This window comes from Ictidomys tridecemlineatus, chromosome 5, assembly GCF_052094955.1.
Source record: "Ictidomys tridecemlineatus isolate mIctTri1 chromosome 5, mIctTri1.hap1, whole genome shotgun sequence".
NCBI lineage: Eukaryota > Metazoa > Chordata > Mammalia > Rodentia > Sciuridae > Ictidomys > Ictidomys tridecemlineatus.
In genome coordinates this window covers 26,633,164-26,660,545 of record NC_135481.1, presented here as the reverse complement: position 1 = coordinate 26,660,545, position 27,382 = coordinate 26,633,164, and the positions used below count along the sequence as shown (strand labels likewise).

Genomic DNA, 27,382 nt, shown 5'->3' with positions numbered 1-27,382 from the left:
GGCGAGCGCGCTACCGCTTGAGCCACATCCCCAGCCCCCAGAGTAGAATTTTGGATTGAGCATTTTTAAAATGTAAACACTTAGATTTTCTTCATCCCTCTCATTTATACTCACGAAGAATCAGTTAATGTCTATGGAACATTGCTTATACTTAAGGAGAGAGCTTGACCATTCTATCAATCAGAAATATATTATTACAGGGAAAAGCTATTAAAACTCACCTCCCCAAGAATAAATTGGAAATAACTAAAAAAAAAAAGTAGAAAAAAGATTTTTTTAAAAAGTAGTTGAGAATAAACTTTCTTTAAATACTAAATCATAAGTATGTGCTACTCTTTTCTTTTTCTTTTTTTCTTTTTCTTTTTTTTGGGGGAGCCATACTAGGTAATGAACCGAGGGCCTGGTACACACTAGGCAAGAACTCTACCACTACATCCCAGGTCCTTTTAACTTTATTTTGAGACAGGGTCTTGCTAATTTGCTGGGGCTGACCTCAAACTTGTAATCCTCCTGCCTCAATGTCTCAAGTCACTGAGATTACAGGTGTGCACCTAATTTTTTAAATTCCCTCAAGGTCAATTATAAATTTCTTTCCAACTCTGGAGTTCTCTATCTCAGTTGATTTCCCAACTGAATCTCCTTTGAGCTATTTTTCCTTCCCACAGTTTCTTTACTCTCACTTCCTGAAAATTACTTCACAGTCACTTTTGAGCACATATAAGAAAACATAGTTGCAAGTACTTTGAAAACTCTAAAACTTATGCATGAAAGTTATGGACAGTATGATGCAATGGGTAAAAGTTATAATCTCTGGAATTGACTGGATTCAAATCCTAGTATTAAATTTTACCAACTGAGTAACTCTGGTAAGCTATTTAATCTCTATGCTTTAATAGCTTCATCTGTAATACCAAATATCAGTATTTTCTTGTAGAGGTTAAGTGAGCTGGGGCTGGGGTTGTGGCTCAGTGGTAGAGCACTTGGCTATTTTGAAGCACTGGGTTCAACTCTCAGCACCCCATATAAATAAATGAATAAAATAAAGGTCCATCAACATCTAAAAAGTTTTTTTCAAAAAGATTAAATGAGCTAATATTTTAAAGCACTTCCATCATAATCTGACACATAGTGAAACTTAATGTTTATTTCCAATATAGAAATGGATTAGTTAACAAAATGTATTTAAATTTTTGCTTAAAACTTGGAACACATCATCCCAAAGAAATAATGTCACTGAATCATGTAAAGTCACAGCTACATGTCATAGCAACATTGTAAATATTAAGTTTCCTGCTAGTTCACAAATGTTAGTTTAATGTGCGATGTAGCTGATTTATAAAATCTACAGTACTGGGCTGTACTAATTCTTGTAGGCAGAAGCATACTTCCCCACATCAAGAATGGCTCTCTCATACAGGTTCTGAAAAGTGTTTCATGCTCCAAAGCATTTGCCTCCCTCACATCCTTATCAAACTTCTTGTTCCTCCAAGTGGTCTTCACTAAAATGCTGATAAAAATGGATTTTTTACTGATTAATACCAACATAAAAATGGCTGGTGCTTCTTTAGCTATGAGCTATTGACCAATGTTTATTAACTGAAGCAATACTTAATTGATTGAATTTCAAGGTAAAGTAGTTAAGCTATAAATTTTAAGTTACTCATTAAAAGATATGCAATATTTACAAGACATAGGTTAGATTTGTAACCCAAAATTCAAGTAACAAACTCGTGTTTGTTTTCAAATAAAAGTATATTTTCCTGCCATCTATGAAACTCCAAGTCATGGGACCATGAGTCAGGTTAACAACTTCAAAGTCTTCCAACTCAACAGAGTTTTTTGGGTTTTTACTTGTTTGTTTGTTTTTACATAATTAGGGTAATATGGCTTTTGTAAGTCCTCAGGAATAAATGAATACTAAAGTTCACTCCATTCCACTCTCAGTTCCTTGACTGCTAGAGGAAAAGTGAATTAGATAAGATCCACAGAGAAAACCCTGAAAACTCTCCTTCCATTTTGAAAAAAAAAAATGTAGAAAAATTTAGAAAAATAAAAATTTGAAAATATAGATCATGATAGAGAGCCTCCTTTTATTTTTTTTAAAAGGATTATGTTTAACTCATGTGCATTTAAGAGAAAGAAATTGTTATGAATTGTAGAATTTTTTTACCCATGGTAAATTTTCTTTTTATAACATCTATTAAATGACTTCAAAAATAAAATAAGTGACATATTGAACTTCAGGCAAACACAGGTGATAAAACCTTCAAAATGTTTCAACTTCAGTCTCCATTATTTTTCTTTTTGCTATTAAAGATAATGAAAGTCATAACCAAACTTTTCCTAATATTGTTTTTCTACACTTCTTGATGTTTTTATTTAGATTGCTATATCCAGAATAGCACAGCTACTAACACTTAGACCTCCATTTAAACTGAATTAGTCTAGAGTCCTCTTGAGGATTTTGCCATTGCTGAATTCCTTATTTTTGTTCAAATCTAATAAACTTGACTTCTTCTACCATAAGAAAATGATGCCTGAGACAGATATGTCTTGTACTCACTCTTAAAAGTTAGACTGCATATAGGAGATGAAGTGAATGGAGTTAGAAATATTTTTATGTTCACAGCTTCTGATGTTCACATTCAGAAGGAGTTTGAGCTATTTTACCTAAGCACTTTCATTAAATATTTTATGTTTTTTAAAGCAATATAAAAAGATCTCAAATTCTGGGGCTGGGGAAGAAAGAGTAAACAAAAAGAAAGGAATAAGAACAGCAATAAAGTTTCTGGGTTCTAAAGGCACCTCCTCGTATTCTGGCCTCCAGCTCTGGGATCTGCTGCTCCTTATCAGTAAAGGGGAAGAAGCTCTGCTCATGAGGTCTTGGTGAGGAGGAAATAAGATAACACACGCTCAGTGCTTAGCACAAGTGTAGCGCCCAGCCAGGGTTCAATAAATTTTCATACAATGGGATTTTTCTTCTCTCAAAAATATGATACTTTTCTAAAAACTTATTAGGCAAAATTTAGTAATCTTAGCAAAAGTTCAAGAGGATCACCTGCCCCCTTTATAATCATAGAAAAATTGGTATTGCTCCCTCTCTCCACATGGTGGTGCTAATGTAGCACTGTCATGGAGCAGTATTGCCAAAGGTATGAAAAAAAATCTGTCTAAATATCAGTTTATAAATGGTCATTTGAAGTACATGCAGACAACTAATTTTAATGTGCTTTTTAAAGTAGATTAATCACAAATTTTAAAATAAAAAAAATTAAATGAAATGTTTACAGCTTCATATCAATGAGAGGGATGGTATTATTTGTAGTTTTACACCAAGACATTCATATCTCACTCAGGCCATGGGTCAGAATTCACATCCAGCTGGTTTCTTTTCTATTATTTATTCCCTCAAAACTAGAAGATCCTAAATCCCAGCTAGAAATTGCCAGGAATGACAGTAAGTATGTTGGATGGTTGTTATATGGTTCTCTGTATTTGATTCACATGTGGATCCAGAAATTGTGGAGAAATTTTTCACATAAAGGAGAAGTGAGTCTTGGTATTTCATAGTCTTCTGGATACTAACTGAATAACATTTACAGAAAAAGAAATGGTGTGCTGCCTGAACCTGAGAGACTGTGGCAAATGAAATCTAGATCCTTACCTGAGTTGTATTGGGCTCCGGAAATCAGCTTGTATGTTTGATTATGGTTTATTTGTGTGCCATTAAAACATGCCCAATGATACAGCAATAATTTATTTCTCTTATCAAGGAAGGATGTTACCAAGTTTGCAAAGAACCAAACTGGGGATGACCAAGTGATTCATATCACGTTTCATCTAGCTCAGACTAGGTAAGACAGCTTCTGCTAAGCTCTGCCACTTAAAATCTAAGAAATGGGCTGGGATTGTGGCTTAGTGATAGAGTGCTTGCCTAGCATGTGCGAGGCACTGGGTTCATATCTTAGCACCGCATATAAATAAACAAATAAAGATCCATCAACAACTAATAAAATTTTTAAAAATCTAAGAAATGGTTTATACTGATTTTTTTAATGTTACAAATAAATGTTTTTAACTCCTCTTTTGTTCCAGAAACTTTTGAGTTCCTTCCTCATCAACTGCCATCAGCCTTCAGTCAGGAAAAAGTCCTCTTAAATTTGCTACCCATTTCTTTGCACAGAACATGAAATATGTACATTCAGTTGTCGTGTTTTGATCACATCCACAATTTTCTCTACTTCCCTCAGACTCTGCATTTTAAAAAATGACTTATTGTCACCACAAACTATCCTCTTTGAATAAAGCAGTGAGGACAAGCATTTTGATCCAACCATTTTTACTCACATAATGAATTCGTTGCTTACTCACTTGTGGTTAGCCCTTCCTCAGTACTGATTCGAGTGTCCCTTCCCATCTATAGCATAACTGATAAAATTACATAGGAAAAAAATCCTCCTCTCTTTAGCATGGATTTTCCAATGAAAAATCATTGGACACATTTCCTCTACCCAAGCAGGGTGCAAGTAAATAACTATCTCATATTCTATGTATAAATGATTCTCTTCAAGGAAAATATCTGCTAGCATGCACATCTGATAGGAACTTAGCTTCTGCACATGTTCCTAAAGTGCCATACTGAACCAGCAGCAACAGTATCTGAAAATCAGTGACAAATATAAATTTATCTGATCCATCTCAGACCTACTGAATCAGTGCCTCTGAGAGACTTGGTGTTCCAGTGATTCTGATACATATTTGAGACCTAACAGTATCATCTAAAAGAATATTGTTGCCAATATTTCATTCTGTTTTCTATTCTAATGTATTCATCATTGACTTTGTAATTATTTTTAAAATGTTTTAACAACAGTGTAGACAGCAATCATTTTGTCTGACTGGTGCCCAAGTTTGAACAAGTCTCTGTTTTGCTATTTTCTCTGACTTCATTGACAATAGCATTCAATACAACACATTGAAAAGCACTGTTTTCCATTTGTTCTGGAAAATCTCAATTGGTTAACCAGAGAGATCATTTTGTCTTGTTTAAAGTGACCGAAGAGCTTCAAAATAAATTTAACCAAGTTTCATAGAAAAAAATGAATGCATAAAAAATGCTTAAAGAATTAGGGGTAAATAGACTCCTAAACTACTAAAAAAAATTTTCTGATATTCATCATCATGTGCACATGTTTTGCTGCTGCATGAAGTCCTCATTTTCATATATACTTGTTCCAGCACTCACAGATTCATGCTCCATATTTACACTATAATGTTCATTACCAATTTGCAAAGTTTTTCTAAGACACAAGCTCTTATTTTATATATGTGGCACAAAACTACTTGTGAACCAATGATCTGTTTTTATGACTGTGGTAACAAAAAAATGTAAACTTATCAGAACATGTAAATGATATGAAAATATGCCATAAGGTGTACCCTTGTTTTCTAACTGTTAAATACAAGGATGTACTGACTGACACAGTCCTTTTAGTACATTGGCCACCAATGAAAATGTTATAATTATGAAGAATGAATCATGATTTCTGTGAAAATAATCATTAAATGTTTATGCCAAACTTGTAAAATACATAGGAGCCAAATTGTTCCATCATATTTTCATCTAAAAGTGCCAGAGAGCCTACAGAACCACACTGCTTTCTAAATCCCATTGGAATTCTGTTTCCTTCCTTCTCTCATCTTCTTCAAGAGTTTCAGTTATTCCAATCTGTTAATCCCTTTTCTTCTCATTTTAACTCAACAACTAAGATTGGGCTCCTCTCTGTGAAACATCCCACAGCTGTTGTGAGCTGGACACAGGTGAGAAACAGTCTCCACACTCCTCAGAATCCCAATGTGACAGAAGGCAATGCCAGGCTCTCTGCTACCAGGCAGACTGGAATTCTGAGACCCAGACCAGAGGAAAAAAAAAGCAAAGGCTCAAGAAGCCCAGAGAGAGAAGTCAATCTTGACTCTCCCCCAATACTTAAGAATACACTTGCTAGCTGAAGCTAACTCCTATAGTTGCCCTGCTCTTGCCCTTACTGACACACTTGTCAAAAACATGGTCTAGGTATCTGGCTTCCATTGCTTCATAGCTTACTTCCTCTTTACCCCCTTGCAACACAGTTCTCAACATTTCAGCATTCTCTGTGGTATTTAACCTCTCCCTGTTTCCCTTCTACTTTCTTGAGTGCCTCTCAAGGGGTGGGGCAGAGTGGGGTGCATTATCAGAACTGCTTGTGGTCCTTTGTCAGCCTCCACCTCAGAATCTCCCCAATCACTCTCAACCACCACATATGAATATCCTGCAGAGGACACCACTGCCCAGAATCCCCTGGTGTGGTGCCTCTTTAATATATCAACCTGGCTGGGGTGAACATTTTCCAGAATTTCCTTCCTGCTTAGGGTACACCACAAAAGAGATCTGGGGGAGATATGGAGGGCAGAAGTGAAGCAGTAGCCATTTTAATGCTTTTACATACTGTTCCTTATCTCTTGGCTCACCTTGTTGATATAAACCAGCAATCAGACCTGCACCTGCTTCACCCACCCCAGACCTTCCTTTAGCTCCTGGGACCCCTGAGCCAGGTATATGTGGCTATCCTTGTAGCAGAGGGTCCTGGTTTTTTCAGGACACGCACATCATTACGATACGAGGCAACAAGGGCTGACATGAATTTCAGTACACACTTATGGGTCCCAACTGGTTCTCACTTCTTACCTCCATCCTCCACTTGACATCCACCTTTCTTTCCCGACTCCCTGTCCTGTGCACTTCAAGCTTCAGCGTGAGACACAAAACCAACACCTTATAAAGACTGCTCACCCAACTCTCCCTGGTGCATAAGGTCAAATCACTGTGACAGATCCCTTCACATGTAGATATTCACTTGACACCTACCTCATAAACTCCAGATCAACTATGTCAGAAGGACAGAGGCCTACACATATATATATTAAAAGTGCCCCAGGTATTTCTAACATGGTTAAACATCATCTACTCTGGGTGTAACTCCACATCCAATTGCAAATTGAAAATGATTTAAAATCCTGTTCTGCCCCACATGTGTGTTTTTTCTGATTTACCCCTTTTTCCTTTTTCACTAATCCAGCCCTTACCCTCCTCACAGCTGAATCTCCCAGTCTCCTTCCATTTCACCCCTTAGTCAGTACCTGGTCTGTGATACTCAATAAGACCTCAAATGCTAGAACTGTCTATAGTATTATATGAACTGGCTTTGAAATTTCCTTGCTCAACATAAAGGATTTCCTTATCCTACAAGTCTCCAGTTGGCACCTTAAAAAGGAGGCCCTACTCAGACAGTACATTTGCAGTCAAAGCTATCTTTCTCCTGGGGGAGACCCTTATCCCATGATTCTTCTATGATTCCCACTATCACTATCATGATATTAATATAAAAAGTAAATATTTGACATCTCCCGAGGCCTACATCCAAGCATTTTGCTTTAATTTTTCATTTTTGTCTTTTTTATTACCCAGTCATGCACAAAGGTTTATAATGAAAATGTTTTCTCTAGATTTCACCACAAAAATACTCACCCATATTGGTCAGCAAGTCCTCTGGCTTCCTCTTCTTTTACTACTCTCTGGTCTTCCAAATCACTCTTATTTCCACATAACACTATGTCTGGGTTTTCACAATATGCATGCATTTGTAGCTGGCCTAACAATATAAGAAAGTTTATTATTGGCAAATAATAACATAAGCACAATAAAGAATACATACAAAAGTGTTTTGAATACCATAAATATATACACATATTTAAGAAACCAATATAATGCTTCAAAGTATCAATAATCTAATCTGTAAAACTGAAAGTATGGGGTAGAAATATAAAACTTCTTCCTGTCCTTAACACATATCTCAGTATTATTCATTCAGACTTATAGGAGATGTGATAACCCTCAAAAGTATGTATACCCACACATACACACACAAAACACTTGTCTTTTAACATTTTCTTTCCATTAGCAATGGCTTTTTTAAAAGAACTATCTTTTTATAGACTAACCTATTTCTACCTAAAACGTCTTTCACCTATTTTTTATTATTATAAGGCAGAATCAACCTATTTAAAACAAACAAGATACAGGATTCAGTAAAGACAGAAGACACAGAATAAACAGTAAATGATTCTGTCACCAGAACCAAGGGATTGCAATTCTTATCCCAAGACTTTTTCTCTTTTCACATGAAAACGTGTAAGGAGGCATAATTATTAAAAAAGCAATGAATCAAACAAAAGATCTTCACTATATTAAATAGTCTAATCTCCCAAAGAAGGAAGATAAAGTCTTACTTCTTACATCACAGAAAGAAATTAAAGTAGCCCTGACTTTCACAATAAGGCCTATCTCAAAGTTCATGGCCTAATTTACTTTTTGTCACCATTAACCAAAAGGTTGATAGTTTAGTTCCTCATTATGAAGTCGTGTCCATTATAGATATAATCAAGAGAAAGTCAGCAGGCATTTCCTAAGAATGAACACAGGCCTGATACTTTGCATGGAATTTCAAGATACTGCCCTTTGCCCTCGAGGGACAGCAGAGGCAATAAAACCTACACAGGCAAAACTAAACTGTGTTTTGCCTGTCTCCAGGAAAGTGGCATCTTTTCCTCCCTCCAGACTGCTGCACATACTGTCCCACACGGGAATATCTAGTCACAACTCTCCTTCAAGACTTGCTCTATGGTCATGTCCACCATGGAGCCTCTGTGGTCTCCAGAGAGGCTCTGTGCTCTGTTAACACCTCAAATGGCTATGCAAATGGACTAATTTGCCTTGGCTTGAATAATGGCTCTTCCTTTTACTAGCCATGTGACCCTGCGGAAGCTATTTGATTGCCTTAGTTCCCTATCTAGAAAAGGTGATAATGACAATACTTATTTCGTATGGTGAGAATTAAATGAGTTAATTCAGTGATTCTCCAGGTAAGGTCTGTGGATCAGCAGCCTTAGCATCACCTGAGAACTTGTTAGAATGCAAATTATCAGGTCCTACCCCTGATCTATGGAGTCAGTAACAGTGGGTAAAGATGAAGGGAATCTGATTTTTAACAAACCTTCCAGGTGATTCCAACACACACTTATATTTGAGAACCCCAGAATTAATAAATTAAAGCATTTACAACAGCTATGTAAATATTACTAAAAACAATAGTTAATAGTCTTTATTTTAGAAATGTTAGGAGGTATAATTATAGGTAATGTTTTCTTTTTTTCTTTCTTTTTTTTTTTTTTTGTGGTGCTGGGGATTGTTGCATGCAAGGCAAGCACTCTACCAACTGAGCCATATCCCCAGCCCAGGTAATGTTTTCTTTATAACTATTTTTCTACCATGTGAATTACTTAAATAAAAAGTAAATTAATAACTTATTTAGAAAATCTCACTAAAGACAAAGGCATATACCTAAATAGCTACAACCTACGATGGTATGTGATAAGGACCCTACAAACAGTGAAGATTTGAACAAGGATTAAGAGGAAGGGTAAAATTTATTCTGATAAAATTGATCACAGAGAATTTCGCAGAGGCTAATTTTTGCCAGATTTTAAAGGACAGGCATAACTCTAATTGGTTTTTTAAATGGTGTGGTTGTAGAGAGGGCTTTCCAGTCAGAGGGGATAATCAAAATAAAAATAGAGGGCAAAATATGAAAAATATATGCTGTTGGGCTCTTATAGCATTATGTGGGAGGCTACAGAAATTTAGGCTCTTTTAAAGTCTCATTACAAAAGTAGCTGGCCCTGGGTAAGGAACAAATCCGGTCATGCTGCTCACACCTCTGAACTCCAGGAAAGCAGGGGAGTGAGTACACTACCTGATTCCATTCAGATTTCAATCTGGGTAGGACTTGGCTCATTGTTCAGTCTCCTAAACTGATCCAGGCTCACCCTTAGACTCATCTCCCTCGCCAAAAGGGCATGGAGAGAGTCTCACCAGATGAAGAAAGACCTATGTGACAGCTCTGGGGGAGCAAAGGGAGAGTACAGAGCCATACTTCTCTCCCTGGCCAACCAGGACCCAGGACAGCTACTTCTCTACCTTTGTGCTGACAAGCTATCTACCTACCTACCTATATGCATATATACATTTAAGCTATTATTTTGACCAAATTTTTTTTTAAAGCAGAAGAAATGGATGATCTCTATAATATTCAAAATGTTAATAGAGGAAAAATAACATATAACTAACAAATTTTCATTTCTAATTAAGATTTCATATTACCGCCTCTGACATTCAACATTATTCTTTTTTGTTTATATGGGGGTGAAGCAGGAGAATGCTTCCCATTGAAAAGATAGGAAATCTTTAATATGTGTAAGTTTACCTAACTGGACAATAAGAATTTTTTTTTTTTTTACTTTCCAAAGAAAATAAAACAAAATACAAACACACATACTCATACTTTTGCATAATGCTGTTCTTTATCTAACTAGCTAATAAGATGGGCAAGATTTCTTTGGCATATATACATAATAAAATATTAGTCAGCATTAAAAGAGAATAAAATCATGGCATTTGTAGGTAAATGGATGGAGTTAAGAGAATATAATGCCAAGTGAAGTAAGCCAATCCCAAAAATGCTAAGTAAGCCAATCCCAAAAAACCAAAATTGGAATGTTTTCTTTGATATGAGGATGCTAACTCATAATGGCAATGTGAGGGGGGGGCATGGGAGGAATGGAGGAACTTTAGATAGGACAAAGGGGAGGGAGGGGAAGAGAAGGACATGGGTAGGAAAGACAGTGGAAGGAGTTAGACATCATTACCCTAAATACATGTATGAAGACACAAATGGTGTGAAAATACTTTATGAACAACCAGTAACTTGAAAAAGTGTGCTCTATATGTGTAATATGGAATTAATTGCATTCTGCTGTCATATATAACAATTCAGAATAAATAAATAATTTTTAAAAAGATGGGCAAGATTTGTCTAATGTCTCAATTTCAGTTTCTACCTGTGAAAAACAGGTGGGTTCATTATCTTTCAATGCTAAGATTCTATGAGCAATCTCTAGTGGCCCTTACTAAACGTTTTAGAAAACCCCAGGGCTGGGGCTGGGGCTCAGCGGTACTGCACTTGCCTGGCATGTGCGAGGCACTGGATTTGGTTCTCAGCACCACATATAAGTAAATAAAGGTCTATCAACAACTAAAAAAAAAAAAAATTTAAAAAGAAAACTCCAGAACTTGTTCTGATGATGTGAAGGAGAGGATAACAAATAAGGACTGAGAGATTAGGAACTGCCATCATCATTCAGCTCTGAGAGAAATAGCAAAGTGTGCGAGTCAACCAGGCATCTAGCAAAACGAAGCCCAGTAAGCCTAACAACATTTAGGAAATCCATATTTATAAAGTATTAAATTCTTAGTGATCAACTTACTTGAACAGAAAGCCAAAGGCTCCCTGTCCTTGGATAAGTGTATTACTGTCTCAGACTCAGAGAGAATTTCCTTGCTGGGTGATGATGAGGATCAGATACAAAATATGTGAAAATGCTCTGAAGGGCACAGTAAATTAAGTTAAAGATTAATTTTTAAAATAAGATTTTTTACTATCAAAAAATAACCAATGTCCTTTCATAACCCAAGAAAACAAAGTAATTTTTAAGAAATACTTTTTAAAAAAATTTTTTTTTATTTTTTAGTTGTAGATGGACATAATACCTTTATTTATTTTTTTTTTATGTGGTTCCGGGGAACGAACCCAGTGCCTCACGCATGCTAGGCAAGTGCTGTACAACTGAGCCACAACCCTGGCCCTTAAGTAGTACTTTTTAAAAAATATTTTTTAGTTGTAGATGGACACGATACTTTTATTTTATTTATTTATTTTTATGTGGTGCTGAGGACTGAACCCAGTGCCTCACACATGCTAGGCAAGCGCTCTACCACTGAGCTATAACCCCAGCCCTAAGTATTACTTTTAAGTAAGTGTTTTAAAGATGTGGATGTTCAGAATGTAACATCACAGGCTTCTCTAACAGATTCTCTAGGGTTCTATTAAAATGATCAAAGAAAACGTACATTTGAAAGCTGTTATTTGGTCATACAGTGAGATTTGTCTTTACTATAAACCAATCATTTCAGAGGTTCAAATCTGTTTAAAAATCCAAAATAAAGGCCCAAAATGAAGGGATGACTTTTGCCAATGCAGTTCTAGAACTTTCTATGTCAGGTTCTCTTAGCAGAAGCTCTAAGCCCAAAAGCAGAGAAGGGGCTTCCAAGAAGAGAAAGGATATAGAGATAGGGTCCATTAAGCCTTCAACAGATAACTACATCTATGTAATATATCCTTAACATGCAGGGATAATACAAGAATTGATAGCACACAAGAGACAAGCGATGCTTAGAGATTTAACTACTTCCCCATCTGTAAAATGGGGATAAGAATTTCCCCTGTGCAACAGACTTATTAAATGATGACATTTAAAATGCTCTTTTGTACCTGGAGCACAGAAGTATCTAACAAATCAGAATTAGTAAAAGCAGAGTATTTTAGTCATCTTTGGTCCTAAGCTAAACACCATGATCTTTTAAACAGCATTTACACTAAAAGCTCCTCCAAAAGAATTTGCAACATAAGTAGATATAAGCGGGTATTCTACTCCCCAGTGCAGGCAGCAGAAGCAGGAAAACAATAACACTTACTTATCCAGTTTCGGACATTGAGGAAACTTTGCTCATTCGTCAGATCAAAAAGTAGAAGAAAACCCATAGCATCTCTGAAGAATGCTGTTGTCAAACTACGAAACCTAGGATCATAAAAAACAGATTGGTCACTTAAACCAAAGCCCCATTCCTGAAATATAAGCTGCTAGCAATGCCCTCAGCCTCTTTACCAAAGCTCGTCAATAACAAATCTCATGATGCCATTCCAAAAGTGCATAGGACCAGCATTTACCACTTATATAAGTTCATGTGTTAGCAGTCCATGTGATTTGAAAACCTAGCCTGCTGGACGGAGTTAAAGAGAACTAGCTCATGATCTCTCAATCTCAGCCAAGAATTTATTGTATAATTACTAGCTAATTAAGCCAAAAGCAAAAATGCTTGCTGTGTAAGTTTTCCTTCTGTGAAAGCTTGACTTGACATTACAAAATGTTCCGTGATCTTTTAATTCCCTTATCTCTGATAATCATTTCTTTGCTTTAAGGTGGGAATGATATTCCCTACTCTTTCTTGGTACTCTGCCTTGTTCCAAGGCTTTATCCCACTATCTATTCTCTCTCCTTCTAACAGTTTCTTCTCACCTTGATTATATATACGACAAGCCTGTAACTGACAGGCAGGCTCCAGGGAAGGAAACATTGGTATAAATTCATCATCTAATCAGCAATGTTAGGTTTTTCTCAAACACTTTAACCAATTGTTTACAAGAATTCATTATTTAGAGATACATACCAAAAGAGTTGCAAATGAAATAATACAATATCTCAACTTTGATTCAAAATAATGTGGGAGGAAGGAGTGAGAAGTGCTCATGGGCATACATGAAATAAGACTGGCCACAACTCAATAACTGCTTAAACTGAATAACAGGTACCTGGGTTCATTGTACTAGCCTCTCTACTTTTTGTACATGCTTAAAGTTTTTCATGATAAAATATTAAAAATAAATAAATAAAATCATTCAAGGAGGCTGTGAGATAAAACAGGCTGTACCTAACTAAAACAACATTAGATCAGGATGTCATGTGGTTTATTTTAGTCAAGTAACCTCTGACCATACAAATTAATTCCAACCAGATTTTCCACTAGATTTCCACCATTAGGTAATAATGCATGTAACTCTGTAACTTTCTTATAGTTGAGTAACAGCAACAGTACATGAAGTATACAAGTCTAAAAAAAAATAATGAAAGAAAAAGTCCTCAAGTAAGAAGGTCCAATTTGAAAAGGATTCATTTTTCCTTTGAACTTTGTACATAAAATAATGCCACCATTATCATCTCAGATTAATAAATTTACAGCTAATTTGGTAGCATATCTTATCCAGGTGCAAATCAGCTAATTGGCTGGCTTTCCCTGCTCAGGTCACTATGTCAAGAGTGTAGCTGTCTCCTTCCTCCAGTCAGGAGCACATAACTGAAGACTGCATACCTCTCCTGTCCAGCTGTGTCCCATAACTGCAGGTGAATTCTCTGGCCTCTGCCAATGGCTCCATCTGGCCCGTTGGCTCTGTACACCTAAAACAGCAAAGTAAAAGAGAAATCAAAAGAACTTCTGAGATAAGTGAACTCTTCTTGTCTTGCCTTTCTATTCAGTACAAATCCCCAAAGCATCTAAACTTCTCAAGATAATCCCATCTAGAATATAACCATGATGGCATTTTATATCAAATAATTGCATTTGGATAACACAATAAATTATACTAAAATATATGCATTACAAACTTTAGAAGTATATTATACAAATAGAAAGAGCTCCAATTATCAGGTTAAAAAATACATGTATATGTTATAAAATGTGCAAATAATATAAAAATTTATATAAAACAATAATCAACTTACCTTTCCTCCAAATCACTAGTTTCAAGAAATATTGCCTTTCTATGGCTTTTCTCTGTCCCATGTTTTTTTTATTTTAGTTGCCAATGGTCCTTTATTTTATTTATTTATATGGGATACTGAGAATTGAACCCAGTGCCTCACACATGCTAAGCAAGCATTCTACCTGTGAGCTACCACCCCAGCCCCTCGACCCCCACTGTCCCATCTTTTAAAAATGTTCTTAAAACAATTTTATAGGAAGCATTTTGGAACATCAAGGAAAGGACCTCCACAAAGCTCCACCATAAAAGTGGTAAAAATTGTAGCAAAAATTGTCAAAATCAACTTTTACAAAATCTGGAAAGTAACAATAGCTTGCAACATTAGGAGAATCACTTATTCATGAAAAATAGCCAAATGTGGGTAAAAACAGAGAGCTCTAACTTGCCCTATTCCTATCCCACTCATCTGAGTTCTGTAGTTGCATTAAAACCAACAAATGCAGGCTGGGGTTGTGGCTCAGTGGTAGAGTGCTCGTCTTGCACGTGTGAGGCCCTGGGTTCGATCCTCAGCACCACATAAAGATAAATAAAGGTATTGTGTCCATATACAACTAAAAAAAAAAAAGAAATTAAAAAAAAAAAACACCAACAAAGGCACAATTACAGTAACTGTGGAAACCCTTAGCCCAGCAGTGAGCCCATAGATAAGGGAGGTAGAACAGGTTTGGAGCTCCCTACAAGCCCCATCTTCAAAGAATTTTCTGGAAGCTTCCAAAAAAGTTCCATCCCCAAGTCTTGTCTCCATCAGACCACACTCAGAAAATTACTCAATAATTACAGCTATATCTCTATAGTCGTTCTTAAAAATAATCAGCAGTAATTATAACACACAGCTACCAGGGGTAGCATTATCAGTTGAGGCAACAAAAGTCTAATCAAAAACATGTTAAAAAGAAAAAAGAGGGCTGGGGATGTGGCTCAAGTGGTAGTGCGCTCGCCTGGCATGCATGTGGCCCGGGTTCAATCCTCAGCACCACATACAAACAAAGATGTTGTGTCCGCCAAAAATTAAAAAAAAAAAAAAAAAAAAAAAAAAAGAAAAGGAGATTTTCACAGGGAGATTTTTTTTAAAACTCCCAAATATTGCTTGGAACTTGCAAGGCCAATTGTGTGCAAGACTGAACAGATGCCCAGGAAAGATCTAAAAAGGTCCTAATCTCTTACCTCTGACTGACCTTGAGGTTCTTCTCAAGGAGGAAGTAAAGCATAAGTCAGAGAATACATGAACAGTAAAAAGAAATCCAAGAGGGAATGGGAGGCTGATTTCTAGAATTGCCACATCATACTATTTTAAATGTCCAGTTTTTGACAAAATTATAAGACAAACACAGAAACAGGAAAGTATAACTCATACACAGGGGGAAAATAGCCAGTCAAAACTGTTCCTCAGGAAGTTCAGTTGTCAAAGACAAAGACTTTAAGTCAGCCATTTGAAATAAGTTCAAAGAACTAAAGGAAACCATGCCTAAAGAATGAAAAAAAAAGAGTATTAGAACAATGACTTTTAATAAAATAGCAATAAAGAGAAAGATATAAAAACAGAAGTAAATAGAAATTCTGGAGTTGAAAATGTAATTACTGGGGCTGGGATGTAGCTCATTGGTAGAGCACCTGCCTAGCATGCACAAAGCCACTAGGTTTGTTCCCTAGCACTGAAAAAAGAGGTAGGGGAGAAAGAAACAAAGAGGAAAAAACGAGGAAGGAGGAAGGAAAGATGAATGGGGAAAAAGAGAAAGAGAGGGAGGGAGAATGAAGGAAGGAACAATTACTGCAATGCAAACTTCATGAGAAGGGCTCAACAGCAGATGTGAACTAACAAAACAATAATCAATAAATTTAAATATAGGTCGATTAAGATTCTCCAGTCTAAGAACAGAAAAACAGAATGAAGAAAAATAAAAAGCATCTCAGAAAACTGTGGCTTTCAAAGTGCCAAAAAAAACCCTATCCAACCAAGAATTCTATATCCTGCACAGCTAATCCTCTAAAACTAAAGGAGAAATCAAGACTTTTCAAACAAAATAGAAAATGCCCTACAAGAAAAATATTAAAGACAGTTCTTGAGACTGAGCTAGGAAGACAGTGGATAATAATTCAAATCCATAAAAAGAAATAAAGAATACCAGTAAAGGTAATTACATAAGTAAGTATGAAAGAAACTGCAAATATATTTTTGTTTGTAACTCTTTTCTTCTATGTGATTAAAATACAACTGTATTTGACATTAATTCTGAATCTGTGTTGATGGGCATGCAGTGTATAAAGGTAATTTGCATGACAACAGCAAAAAGCAGGAGAGAAAGTGAAACTAAATAAGATCAAAGATCTGTATAGTATTGAAGATACCTTAATAGTCATAAAAACGAAATCGTTAAAAATTACGATGACATCTGTAATACCCAGAGGAATTAAAGAGAAAATAACAATATAGAGTAAAAATATGAAAAGGAAATTAAAATGGTACATTAGTCAATATCTACTGAACACAAAATAAGGAGTCATAGAGAAATAGAGAGGCAAAAAGAAGACTTGGGCTGGGCATGTGGCTCAAGTGGTAAGCCGCTCGCCTGGCATGTGCTGGGTTCGATCCTCAGCACCTCATAAAAAATAAAATAAAGATGTTGTGTCCAACAAAAACTGAAAAAAAAATCTCTCTCTCTCTCTCTCTCTCTCTCTCTCTCTCTCTCTCTCTCTCTCTCTCTTTAAAAAAAAAACAAGAAGACTTAAAACATAGAAAACAAGCAGCAAAATGGCAAACATAAATTCTACTTTATCAGTAATTACATTCAATGCAAATGGATTAAAAGCTCAAAATAAGTGGCAGAGATTGACAGAACAGATTTTACAATTACCCAGTTATATACTACTACAAGAAACACACTTTGCATTCCATAACACAACATGGTTATAAGTAAAAGGCTGGGTAAAAAAATATGGCATGCAAACAGTAGGCAAAAGAGAGCTGAAGTGACAATAATAATTTCAGACAGAAGAGATGTTAGAACCAAAATTGTTATTAGAGATAAAGAAGGATATTTAATAATGATATAAGGCTCAACCCATCAAGAAGATAAAGGAATGAGAAAAATAGGCAACTGAACAATAATACTTAAATACTTCAATACTGCATTTTTAATCCTAGAATAATTAGAAAAGTCAATGAGGAAATAGAATACTTGAATAACACTGTAAATCAACTAGATATAACAGACAGCTATAAACCATTTGACCCACCCAACAACAGAAAAATAAACTTTCTTTTCAGATACACATGAAACATTCTCAAGGACAGACGGACCATATGTTAGGCCATAAAACAAGTCTCAATAAACTCAAAACAACTGAAATTATACAAAGTATGTTCTCCAACCACAATGGAATAGAATTAGATAGCAATAATATAGCAAATTTTGCAAATATGTAGAAATTAAACTGCCCTCTCTTAAATAACCAAGGAATCAAAGAAGAACTATGAGGGATATTATAAAATACTTTGAGATGAATGAAAATAAAAACACAAAAATGGATTTAGCTCTTACATTTAGGTCCCTAATCCACTCTGAGTTAACTGTGTATATGGTGAAAGCAGGGGTTCACAGTCACTCTTTTGCATGTGACTACTCAGTTATAGCAACATCATTTGTTTAAAAGATTATTCTCTTCCCACTTGAATGGTCTTGATAGCCTAGGTAAAAATTAATTGGTTATAAATGTAAAAGTTTATTTCTATACTCTCAATTCTACTGTATTCATCTATATCTCTAACCTACTGCTAATACCATACTATTTTAATTACTGTAGCTCTATAGGAAGTCTTGAAATTGGGGAGTATGAGTCCTTCAATTCAATTCTTTTTCAAGATTGTTTTGGATATCTGGCAATTCCATTCAAATTTTAGAATTAGCTTTGCAATTTCTATAAAGAAGCCAGCTGGGATTCTGATAGGGATTGAACTAAATTTATGGATCAATTTGAAGAATATTGCCGTCTGCACAACATAAAGTCTTCTGATCCATGAACATGGAATTTTTTCCCATCATTTTGATCTTTTAAAATTTCTTTCAACAATATTTTGAAGCTTTCGTAGTATTCATTTTGCACTTCTGTTTTAAATTTATTCTTAAATATTTGAATTTTTAGATGCTATTGTAAATTGGTTTTTAAATTTCATTTTCAAGTTGTTCATGTGAAATACACAGAAAATATAATTTATGTCAACTAATCTTTAATACTGCATGAGAACTTGTTTAGTAGTTCTAATAGTCTTTTTGTGTGTGTTTGTACACATTTGTTCCTCAGGATTTCTATATACAAGATCGTGTTATTTGCTATTTTATTTTTTCCTTTCCAATTGGATATGTTTTCTTTTTCTTGACTAACTTCCTGAGCAAGGACCTCCAATAAATGCTGAATAGAAGTGATGAGAGAGGTCATCCTTGCATTCAGATATTCACCAAGTATATACTAAAAGCCATGGGAGGCCTTTATCAGGTTGAAAACATTCCTTTAATTCCTAATTTGATGTGTACTTTTATCATGAAATGGTATTGTATATTTATCCTATGTCTGCTGAAATGACCATGTGGTTTTATTTATTTATTCTCTTAATATAGTGTATTACATTAATTGATTTTTATGTGGCAAACCAACCTTACCATTCTAGTGATAAATTCCACTTAGTCATGATATTTAATCCTTTTTAAATGTTGCTGGACTGTGTTTGCTAGTATTTTGCTGTGTATATTCAGAAGGGACTTCATTCTGTAGTTTTTTCCCCACCCTCAGAATGTCTTTTTGATTTTGGAATCAGGGCAATATTGGCCTCATGAAATGAGTTGGGAAGGTTTCCACCTTTTTTATATTTTAGAAGAGTTTGGGAAGGACTGCTTCCTCTTGAAACATTTGATAAAATTCATCAGTGAACATGTTTGAGCCTGGACAATTTCTTTGTGGGAAACTGTAATTCAATCACATTATTGGTTACAAGTCTACTTAAGATACTTAAGTTGGTTTCAGCTATTTGTGTGTAGAAATTTCTCCATTTCTTTTATATTATCTAATTTGTTGGCATACTGTTGTTTATAATATTTCTTCACAAACTTTTTATTTATATAAAATTGGTAGAGTTGTCCTTTCATTTCTTATTTTAGGAATTTAGCTGATCTTTTCAAGAAAAAGATCATTTATTTACTTCCACTGTAATCTTTTTCTTTTGTTTCTTTTTCGGTACCAGGGACTGAACCCATGGGTGCTTAACTGCTTAACCACAGAGCCACATCCCCAGCCCTTTTTATTTTGAGACAGAATCTCACAAAGTTACCTGGGGCCTCACTAAGTTGCTGAGGTCAGCTTTGACCCTCCTGACTCAGCCTCCCTAGTTGCTGTGATTATAGGACTGCTCCATTGCTTCATCCAGCTCCACGCTAATCTTTATTATTCATTCCACCCTGCTTGCTTTTGGCTTAGCTTACTCCTTTGTTTCTGGTTTCTTAAGGTAGAAGGTTAAATTACTGATGAGATATTTTTTATCAATATATGTATTTTAAACTATAAATTTCCTCCTTAGAAATGTTTTAGCTTTTATTCTTTTTCTACTTATAATTGATATTTATAAACATATTTATAATGCACAACATAGAAATAATCATATATGTTATGTATTCATATAATGCAGATAAGAATGGTTAGAACCAAATAGAAATATAACCAGTGTTGGTGAGAATGTGGTGGAACTGGAACCCTCATATATTGGCTGTTAAGAATACAAAATGGGCAGCTGGGGATGTGGCTCAAGCAGTAGTGCGCTCGCCTGGCATGCGTGCGGCCCGGATTCAATCCTCAGCACCACATACAAACAAAGATGTTGTGTCTGCCAAAAACTAAAAAACCCTAACCCTCATTGCTATACAAAATTACATATAAGAGGTTGTGAGGGAAATGGGAAAATAAACAAGGAGAGTAATGAATTACAGTAGATGGGGTAGCGAGAGAAGATGGGAGGGGAGGGGAGGGGGGATAGTAGGGGATAGGAAAGGTAGCAGAATACAACAATTACTAATTGGGCATTATGTAAAATTGTGGATGTGTAACCGACGTGATTCTGCAATCTGCATTTGGGGTAAAATTGGGAGTTCATAACCCACTTCAATCTAATGTATGAAATATGATATGTCAAGAGCTTTGTAATGTTGTGAACAACCAATAAAAAAATAAAAGATTAAAAAAAAACTAAAAAATAAATATTAAAATTCTCTCTCTCTCTCTCTTTCTCTCTCTCTCTCTCCCTCTCTCTCTCTCTCTCTCTCTCTCTCTCTCTCTCTCTCTCTCTCTCTCCCCCCTCTCTCATTCTCTCTTTTAAAAAAAAAAAGAATACAAAATGGTGTAGAACCTTTGAAAGAATATAGGTATCCCTAAGATTAAACATAGAGTTATCATATGGCCAAAAACTCTACTTGTAGGCATATTTCCAAGAGAATTTAAAACATATACCCACCTGAAAAACATTGAATATTAATGTTAATAGAAGCATTATACATAACAGCTAAAGAGATACAACTAAAATGTCCATCAATAGGTCAATGGAATACTATGCAGACATAAAATGGAATGAGGTCCTGACACACACAAGAACAAACCTTGAAAGCATTGTGTGCTAAGTGTAGAAATCCAGATAGAAAGGCCCACATATTACATGACTCTGTTATTTAATACATCCAGAATATGCAAATCCAAAGAGATACATAGTGGCCAGTGGGCAGAAGGAATGGGGAAAGAGTACTCACAGGTATGAGATTTCTAAATTTAAATAGTTATGATGGTTATACAGCTCTGAATATGCTTAAAAATATTGAAATCTACACTTCAAATACATGAATTTTGCTTACTATGCTTTACATATCAACAACTCTGTTTTTTAAACAAAGTTATGATAATTAATTATCAAAACTTTTCACATACATATACAGTCGTGCCTCGATATCTGCAGGCATTGGTTTCCAGGACCCTCAAAAATACCAAAAGCCACAAATGCTCAGTCTATCATATAAAATGGTGTAGTATCTACACAGAACCCACACATATTGTCCCAAATACATAAATCATCTCTAGATTATTTATAATACCCAATACAACATTAATGCTATGAAATTCAATTGCTATGCTGTATTATTGAGACAATAATGACAAGAAAAAAGTCTAGGGGCTGGGGATGTGGCTCAAGCGGTAGCGCGCTCGCCTAGCATGCGTGCGGCCCGGGTTCGATCCTCAGCAGCACCACATACCAACAAAGATGTTGTGTCCGCCAAGAACTAAGAATAAATAAATGTTAAAATTCTCTCTCTCTCTCTCTGTCCCCCTCTCTCTCTCACTCTCTCTTTAAAAAAAAAAAAAAAAAAAAAGTCTATTCATGTGTAGCAGAGACATGATCACTGCAGGCTGAACTACACAGTACCAAGCTGGGCTTGGCTGAATCTGCAGAGGCAGAGCCTGTAAAATGTGAAATTAATTATATATCAACACTAAAAATCAAATTAGGATCCTATTCTTAACCAGTGGGTCTTTAAGTCTTTCTAGTTATAAAGAAAAAGACTTACAGTGGGTAAAAGGAAATGAATGCTCTGTCCTGGAGGTCAGGGATCATGTAGCTCCTTGTACAGAACATGTTCCATGGAAGGGCTCTTGTCATTAACCTCCTGATAACTTGATCTGATTCATGGTAACTGGATTTTTTCAGCAAGAAATGTAGTCCATGGCCATCTTCCCTACTCTGGAACTATGACACAGTGACCTCCTACCTGTCCTTCCACCCCTAAAATAACTTTTAGTCCTATGATCCTCTAAATATATATATATATATATATACACATATATATATATGTATATATATATATATACATATATATATTTTCATACACACACACACACACACACATACATATATATATCTATACACACACATATTTATTTATTTATTTTGTTAGAATGCCAGGTATAGATACCACAGGTCTGTAGCTAAGGGCTCATTTACCTACACCTACACCTGGTATATATATATATATATACACACACACACACACACACACACATATATATATGAATTTTGCTTATTATATACATATATGTATATGTGCATATGTATACACAAATGTATATATGTGTTTGTATATATATATTAAACCTCTCCCCTCATCATTGGGCAGAACATCCCGTTCACCTCTAGCCTTTCCCACTTCTACTCTAATCTCACCCTCCTGGTCATAGAGATATGTTCCATCCCTTAATGTGCCACATGGAATTGCTGAGGCTTTAATTAAGATAAATGCCATTTAAAATGATAAGTTACCAAAGGTGTAAGATACACCTGCAAAACAGGGGTATGCAGGCAGAGCGGTTGGCAGGGTTTCCAAAGGTAGACAAAAAACTTTGTGGAGTTTTCCAGGGAAGATACAGGCCAAAAGAGAACCAAGGGAGAATTTGAAAAAAAGAAAAAAGAAAGAAAAAAACTGCTCATTTTTACTTTGTCTGCTTGTTTTCTATGCATCCTTCAGCAGAGCCTTTTCAATCCTGTTGCCTGGATTACGTGTAACACACTTTCATAGGCACCCTTTAATTTTAGATCCTGACCTTTGTCCTCCTAATTCCTATGAAGGAAACTGAACAGGCAAATGTTTACTCAGAGATTATATTTTTATACAGAAGAATATAGGACTTACCACTCTCTTTTCCCTAAAATCGATGCCCACTGTCGTGATAAATTTAGAATTAAATTTACCATCTGTGTACTGGTAAAGTACACTGGTCTTCCCTACTCCAGAGTCTCCCAAAGCTAAAAACTTGATGAGGTAATCATAATCTCCATCAGACATAATGAAGCACTCAGTGGTTCACCTGAAAAATATAAACAAATGAATATTTATTAAAGTCTATTAGAAAACATTAAGTTATCCATTAACAAAGTGGCCACTTAATATTCAGTTCAACAGGGACTGAGGTTGTGGCTCTGTGGTAGAGCACTTGCCTGGCATGTGTGAGGCCCTGGGTTCAATCCTCAGCACCACATATAAATAAAAAAATAAAGTAAAAACTCCATTAGCAACTAAAAAATATTTTTTAAAAAATATTCAGTTCAACAAGTCTTCTATATAAAACCTATGTATCTAGGCATTCAGTGAAGAGAGGGTTACATAGTGTTCACTTTCCCTGAGGACCTAATAGTTCACTAAATGAGATGCTACTGAAATAGTAAATAACAGTTTAGTTTTCATTTAACATACATATTATACTACCAATGAGAATGATAATCAGTAATAAGAAAATATAACAAAAACTGATAAGAGAAAGGAGGAAGGACAATGTTTTAAGGTATCATAGAAATACTTAGAGTGCAAGTGGTTTCAATTCTCCCTCTTTTTCAGTTTTCTAGTGCTAGATCACTAGCTTTTCTTTTTATTTTGACAACTAAGCAATTTCATTTATCCTATTCATTTTTACATGTTATTAAAGTTCCTTCAAAGACATTGCTAATTCATAAGTAAAATTTGACTTGTGGCTCCTTTATGCCTTATTAACATATACTATTTACTAAATCAGAATTCTTGGAATATTACTGCTTACTGAGTTTCATATTGTGGCTATTAGTACTCAGATACCACAGGTCTGTAGCTAAGGGCTCATTTACCTACACCTACACCTGATATTCTAACAAAAACTGCTGAAAACTCAGTTTCTCAATACTGACTAAAATAAAAGTCCACCTTAAAGAAGAAAATTTTGTTTGCACCAGCAATACCTAACCATGGTTATTTTGGGTCCTTTACCATCATCGTTTTGCATTATTTGTTTTTTATCTTCTAAATAGATGTCAATCCAAAATATTAGTCCAACTAGAAATGAAGTGTTTCCCTGGGAAAGGTCTATTTATTTTTATCCCTGTATTTCTAATGCCAATAAACTCTTCTGAAAAATCAGAAAAATAACCAGCTATCCCATTACCACTGACAACTGTACCTGCCCATTTAAATGCACATATTTACCCATCCACACACATGCCAGATACCCTCTATTAGATGCTGCTGATTTTTCTCCCATTGTCCTTTCCACAAAGGCCCATATTCTGAAACTTTGCTCTAATACTCAATGCTTTCTAGAGGTTTGTTTCTATAGATATAATAATATTAGTAAAATCTCAGGCAAGGACATTTTCTGATTTTCAAGATTGCCTCCCCCAACCCATCCTCAACTTAATAACTTACCTTATGCTCAAAAATCCTAATGTTGGTACCTAAGATTCACTGCAAGGTACTTCCTCAGAGAGCCTTAGTGCAGATCTGGGACCTCACATCTTAGACATGATTGACCAGTGGATAAGGGCAGAGCCTCTACAAACATTCATAGTACTGTTTGCACACTATACAGGGTGGCACTTTACCAAGGAGAGCTTCCCATGTTAATAGCTTCTGTATGCAGGTGTGGGTGACCAGTATTAATGACATGCAACAGAAGTCCTCTCTAAAAGATGACTACTTGAGTATAAACATCTCAACAAGGCCTATCATAGCACCTCACTTAGTTCCAAGTTATTCAGAAATAAGACCTAAGAATTAAAAGCAGGTCCAGATAACACTTAGGCATTTGAGAACGGGGGCAAAGTTGGAGTTCCCCTCAAATTGAAGCAGAAAGCAGCTCCAATCTTATAATAAGAATGTAAAAGAAGACACACTGTGGCTACCTTATTTCCTCTTTTAATTTGGAAAAAATGGTCATTTCTATGTTTTTATATCAATTAAGATGGGAGAAAAGGTTGCTACCAATAAAATCAATATTCTAGAACTTTCTAAACCCATTTGAGTGGAATTCAAAGACTTGGATGAAACTATTTCTGCTCTACCAATAATTAAATGTGTTTAGTTTCCATAGGTGAAAAATCATATGGGTAAGTCTGCTAATGATCTTTGAGTCTTGTTTTCTACTCATGATAAAATACTAACCAAGGCATCATTCAGGAAAAACTAACAAAGTTCCAAAAATCGAAGATTTAGATACCATCAACATTAATCATAGTTTGCACTTTTCAGACTGCAAATGCCTGTTTTTTTTTCAATTTGAAAATAAATACTCAGATCTTTGACTCTCTGGGTTTGGCTTTCTAATCCTAAAGAAAGAAAATAGGTATTTGATGAGTATGTAAAGACCAGGGCCAAGGAAGAATGCAGGAAAAAGAAAACCAAAATAATGTGATCTGAGTTTGGTTCTCTAAAGATAACACAGAACCCAGAAAGGTTGACTGGTGTGCACAGCCTAGAACTTTGCTCTCCTGATTGACAGTGCAATGTCTATCCTACCCAAAGCTTCATGTCGGTTGCTCTTTTTCTTCTTAAGGCATACTGGGCTTAAAAGTGGGCAGTGGTATGATATCTTGTAAGTAAGAAACACATGGAATCAAGCAAAACTGATTCTGAATCCCAAACCTTCCATCTACCAACTACTTGGATGTCTCTGAGCCGTAGATATCTAGGTTTCCATTCTACAAAAAAGGAAGCTAACACTGACTACCTGAAGGCTGAAGAGATACTGTTTGTGGTATGCTCAGAACAACACTTAGTAAACACTAGTTCTCAGTAAGTGTTGGCTCACTCCCTTGCTATTCTGGACATCAGACTGGCTCTGAAGACCCAGAAGAATTTCTAAAACTGGCTCTGGTCACCTCAAAACATACTTTTCTAGCACAAAAGATGAGTTTACTTGTTCAGGGTAATTTGCTGAGCCAACAAGGATCATTTTCAAATGAATTCTGATCTTTTTGTGGCTGCTTCTAACCATTTACAATTTATTTTAAATAGATACCTCTATTTCAGAAGAGTTTGATCAACTTAAAAACAAATTCAAATTCATATAAAACACTCTCATCCATTTTTAGTAAGCTTATATTTGTTCAAAAGAATTTGATAGGTTTATATTAATTTAGATTAATTTAAAGGGCCAAATTACAGTGGTTCTAAAAACTTTGGGGGGGAGGAGCAGGAGGTACCAGGGATTGAACCCAGGTGTACTTAACAGTACATCCATACCCTTTTTATTTTGAGACAGGGTTTCGCTAAGTTGCTTAGTATCTTGCCAAGTTGCCGAGGCTGGGTCTGAACTTAGAACCTCCTGCTTCAGCTTCCAAGGTCACTGAAATTACAGGCGTGGGCCACTGTGCCTTGCAATTTGGCACAATTCTTGGTTTGCCTGTCCACGTCTTGGCATGGGCTCAAAGCCAATGCACAGCAGAGAGGGGAAATAATGAAAGTTAAAAGCAAAGACTCTAGGACCAAACTCCCTAGATTCAAATGCCATTGTATAACTTTGGAAAACTTATTTAACCTCTTTTGCCTCGGGTATCTCATCTGTAAAATGGGAGTGATATCCTATTTACTAATTATTCTTTATTAAATTCATTTTTTACATAAAAGTACACAAATTTATGGGGTAACCTGTGTTGTTTTGATACATGTATACACACTGCATAATGTTTAAACCAAGGTAAATATATCTATCTCCTCAAATATTTATCTTTTCTTTCTAGTGAAAACATTTTTTAAAATCCTCTCATCTGGCTTTTTGAAATATATGGCACTTTGTTGTATCTATGTTCACTCAACTATGCAACAGCTCACCAGAACTTCCTATTCCTATCCAACTGCAACTTGATACTCATTGATCAACATCTCCCCAGCCTTTGGTAACTGCCATTCTGCTCCCAGCTTGTAGGAGACCGACCACCTTGCATTCCACAGGAGTAAGATCATTGGTACTTG

General features: G+C 35.6%; 1 protein-coding gene across 7 annotated transcripts in view; it reads right to left on the bottom strand.

The window, feature by feature from the left end:
• Rab27a (RAB27A, member RAS oncogene family) overlaps window positions 1-27,382 on the bottom strand; it is a 76,730-nt gene that overhangs the window by 9,026 nt on the left and 40,322 nt on the right. For all 7 annotated transcript variants that reach the window (XM_040274945.2, XM_005316591.5, XM_021726848.3 and 4 more), the window contains exons 2-5: window positions 23,300-23,474; window positions 14,138-14,223; window positions 12,686-12,789; window positions 7,565-7,688 (exon numbers count right to left, since the gene is read on the bottom strand). In XM_040274945.2, the coding sequence (XP_040130879.1) occupies window positions 7,565-7,688; window positions 12,686-12,789; window positions 14,138-14,223; window positions 23,300-23,452 (467 nt within the window). In that variant the 5' untranslated portion in view covers window positions 23,453-23,474. The remainder of the gene's footprint in view (window positions 1-7,564; window positions 7,689-12,685; window positions 12,790-14,137; window positions 14,224-23,299; window positions 23,475-27,382) is intronic.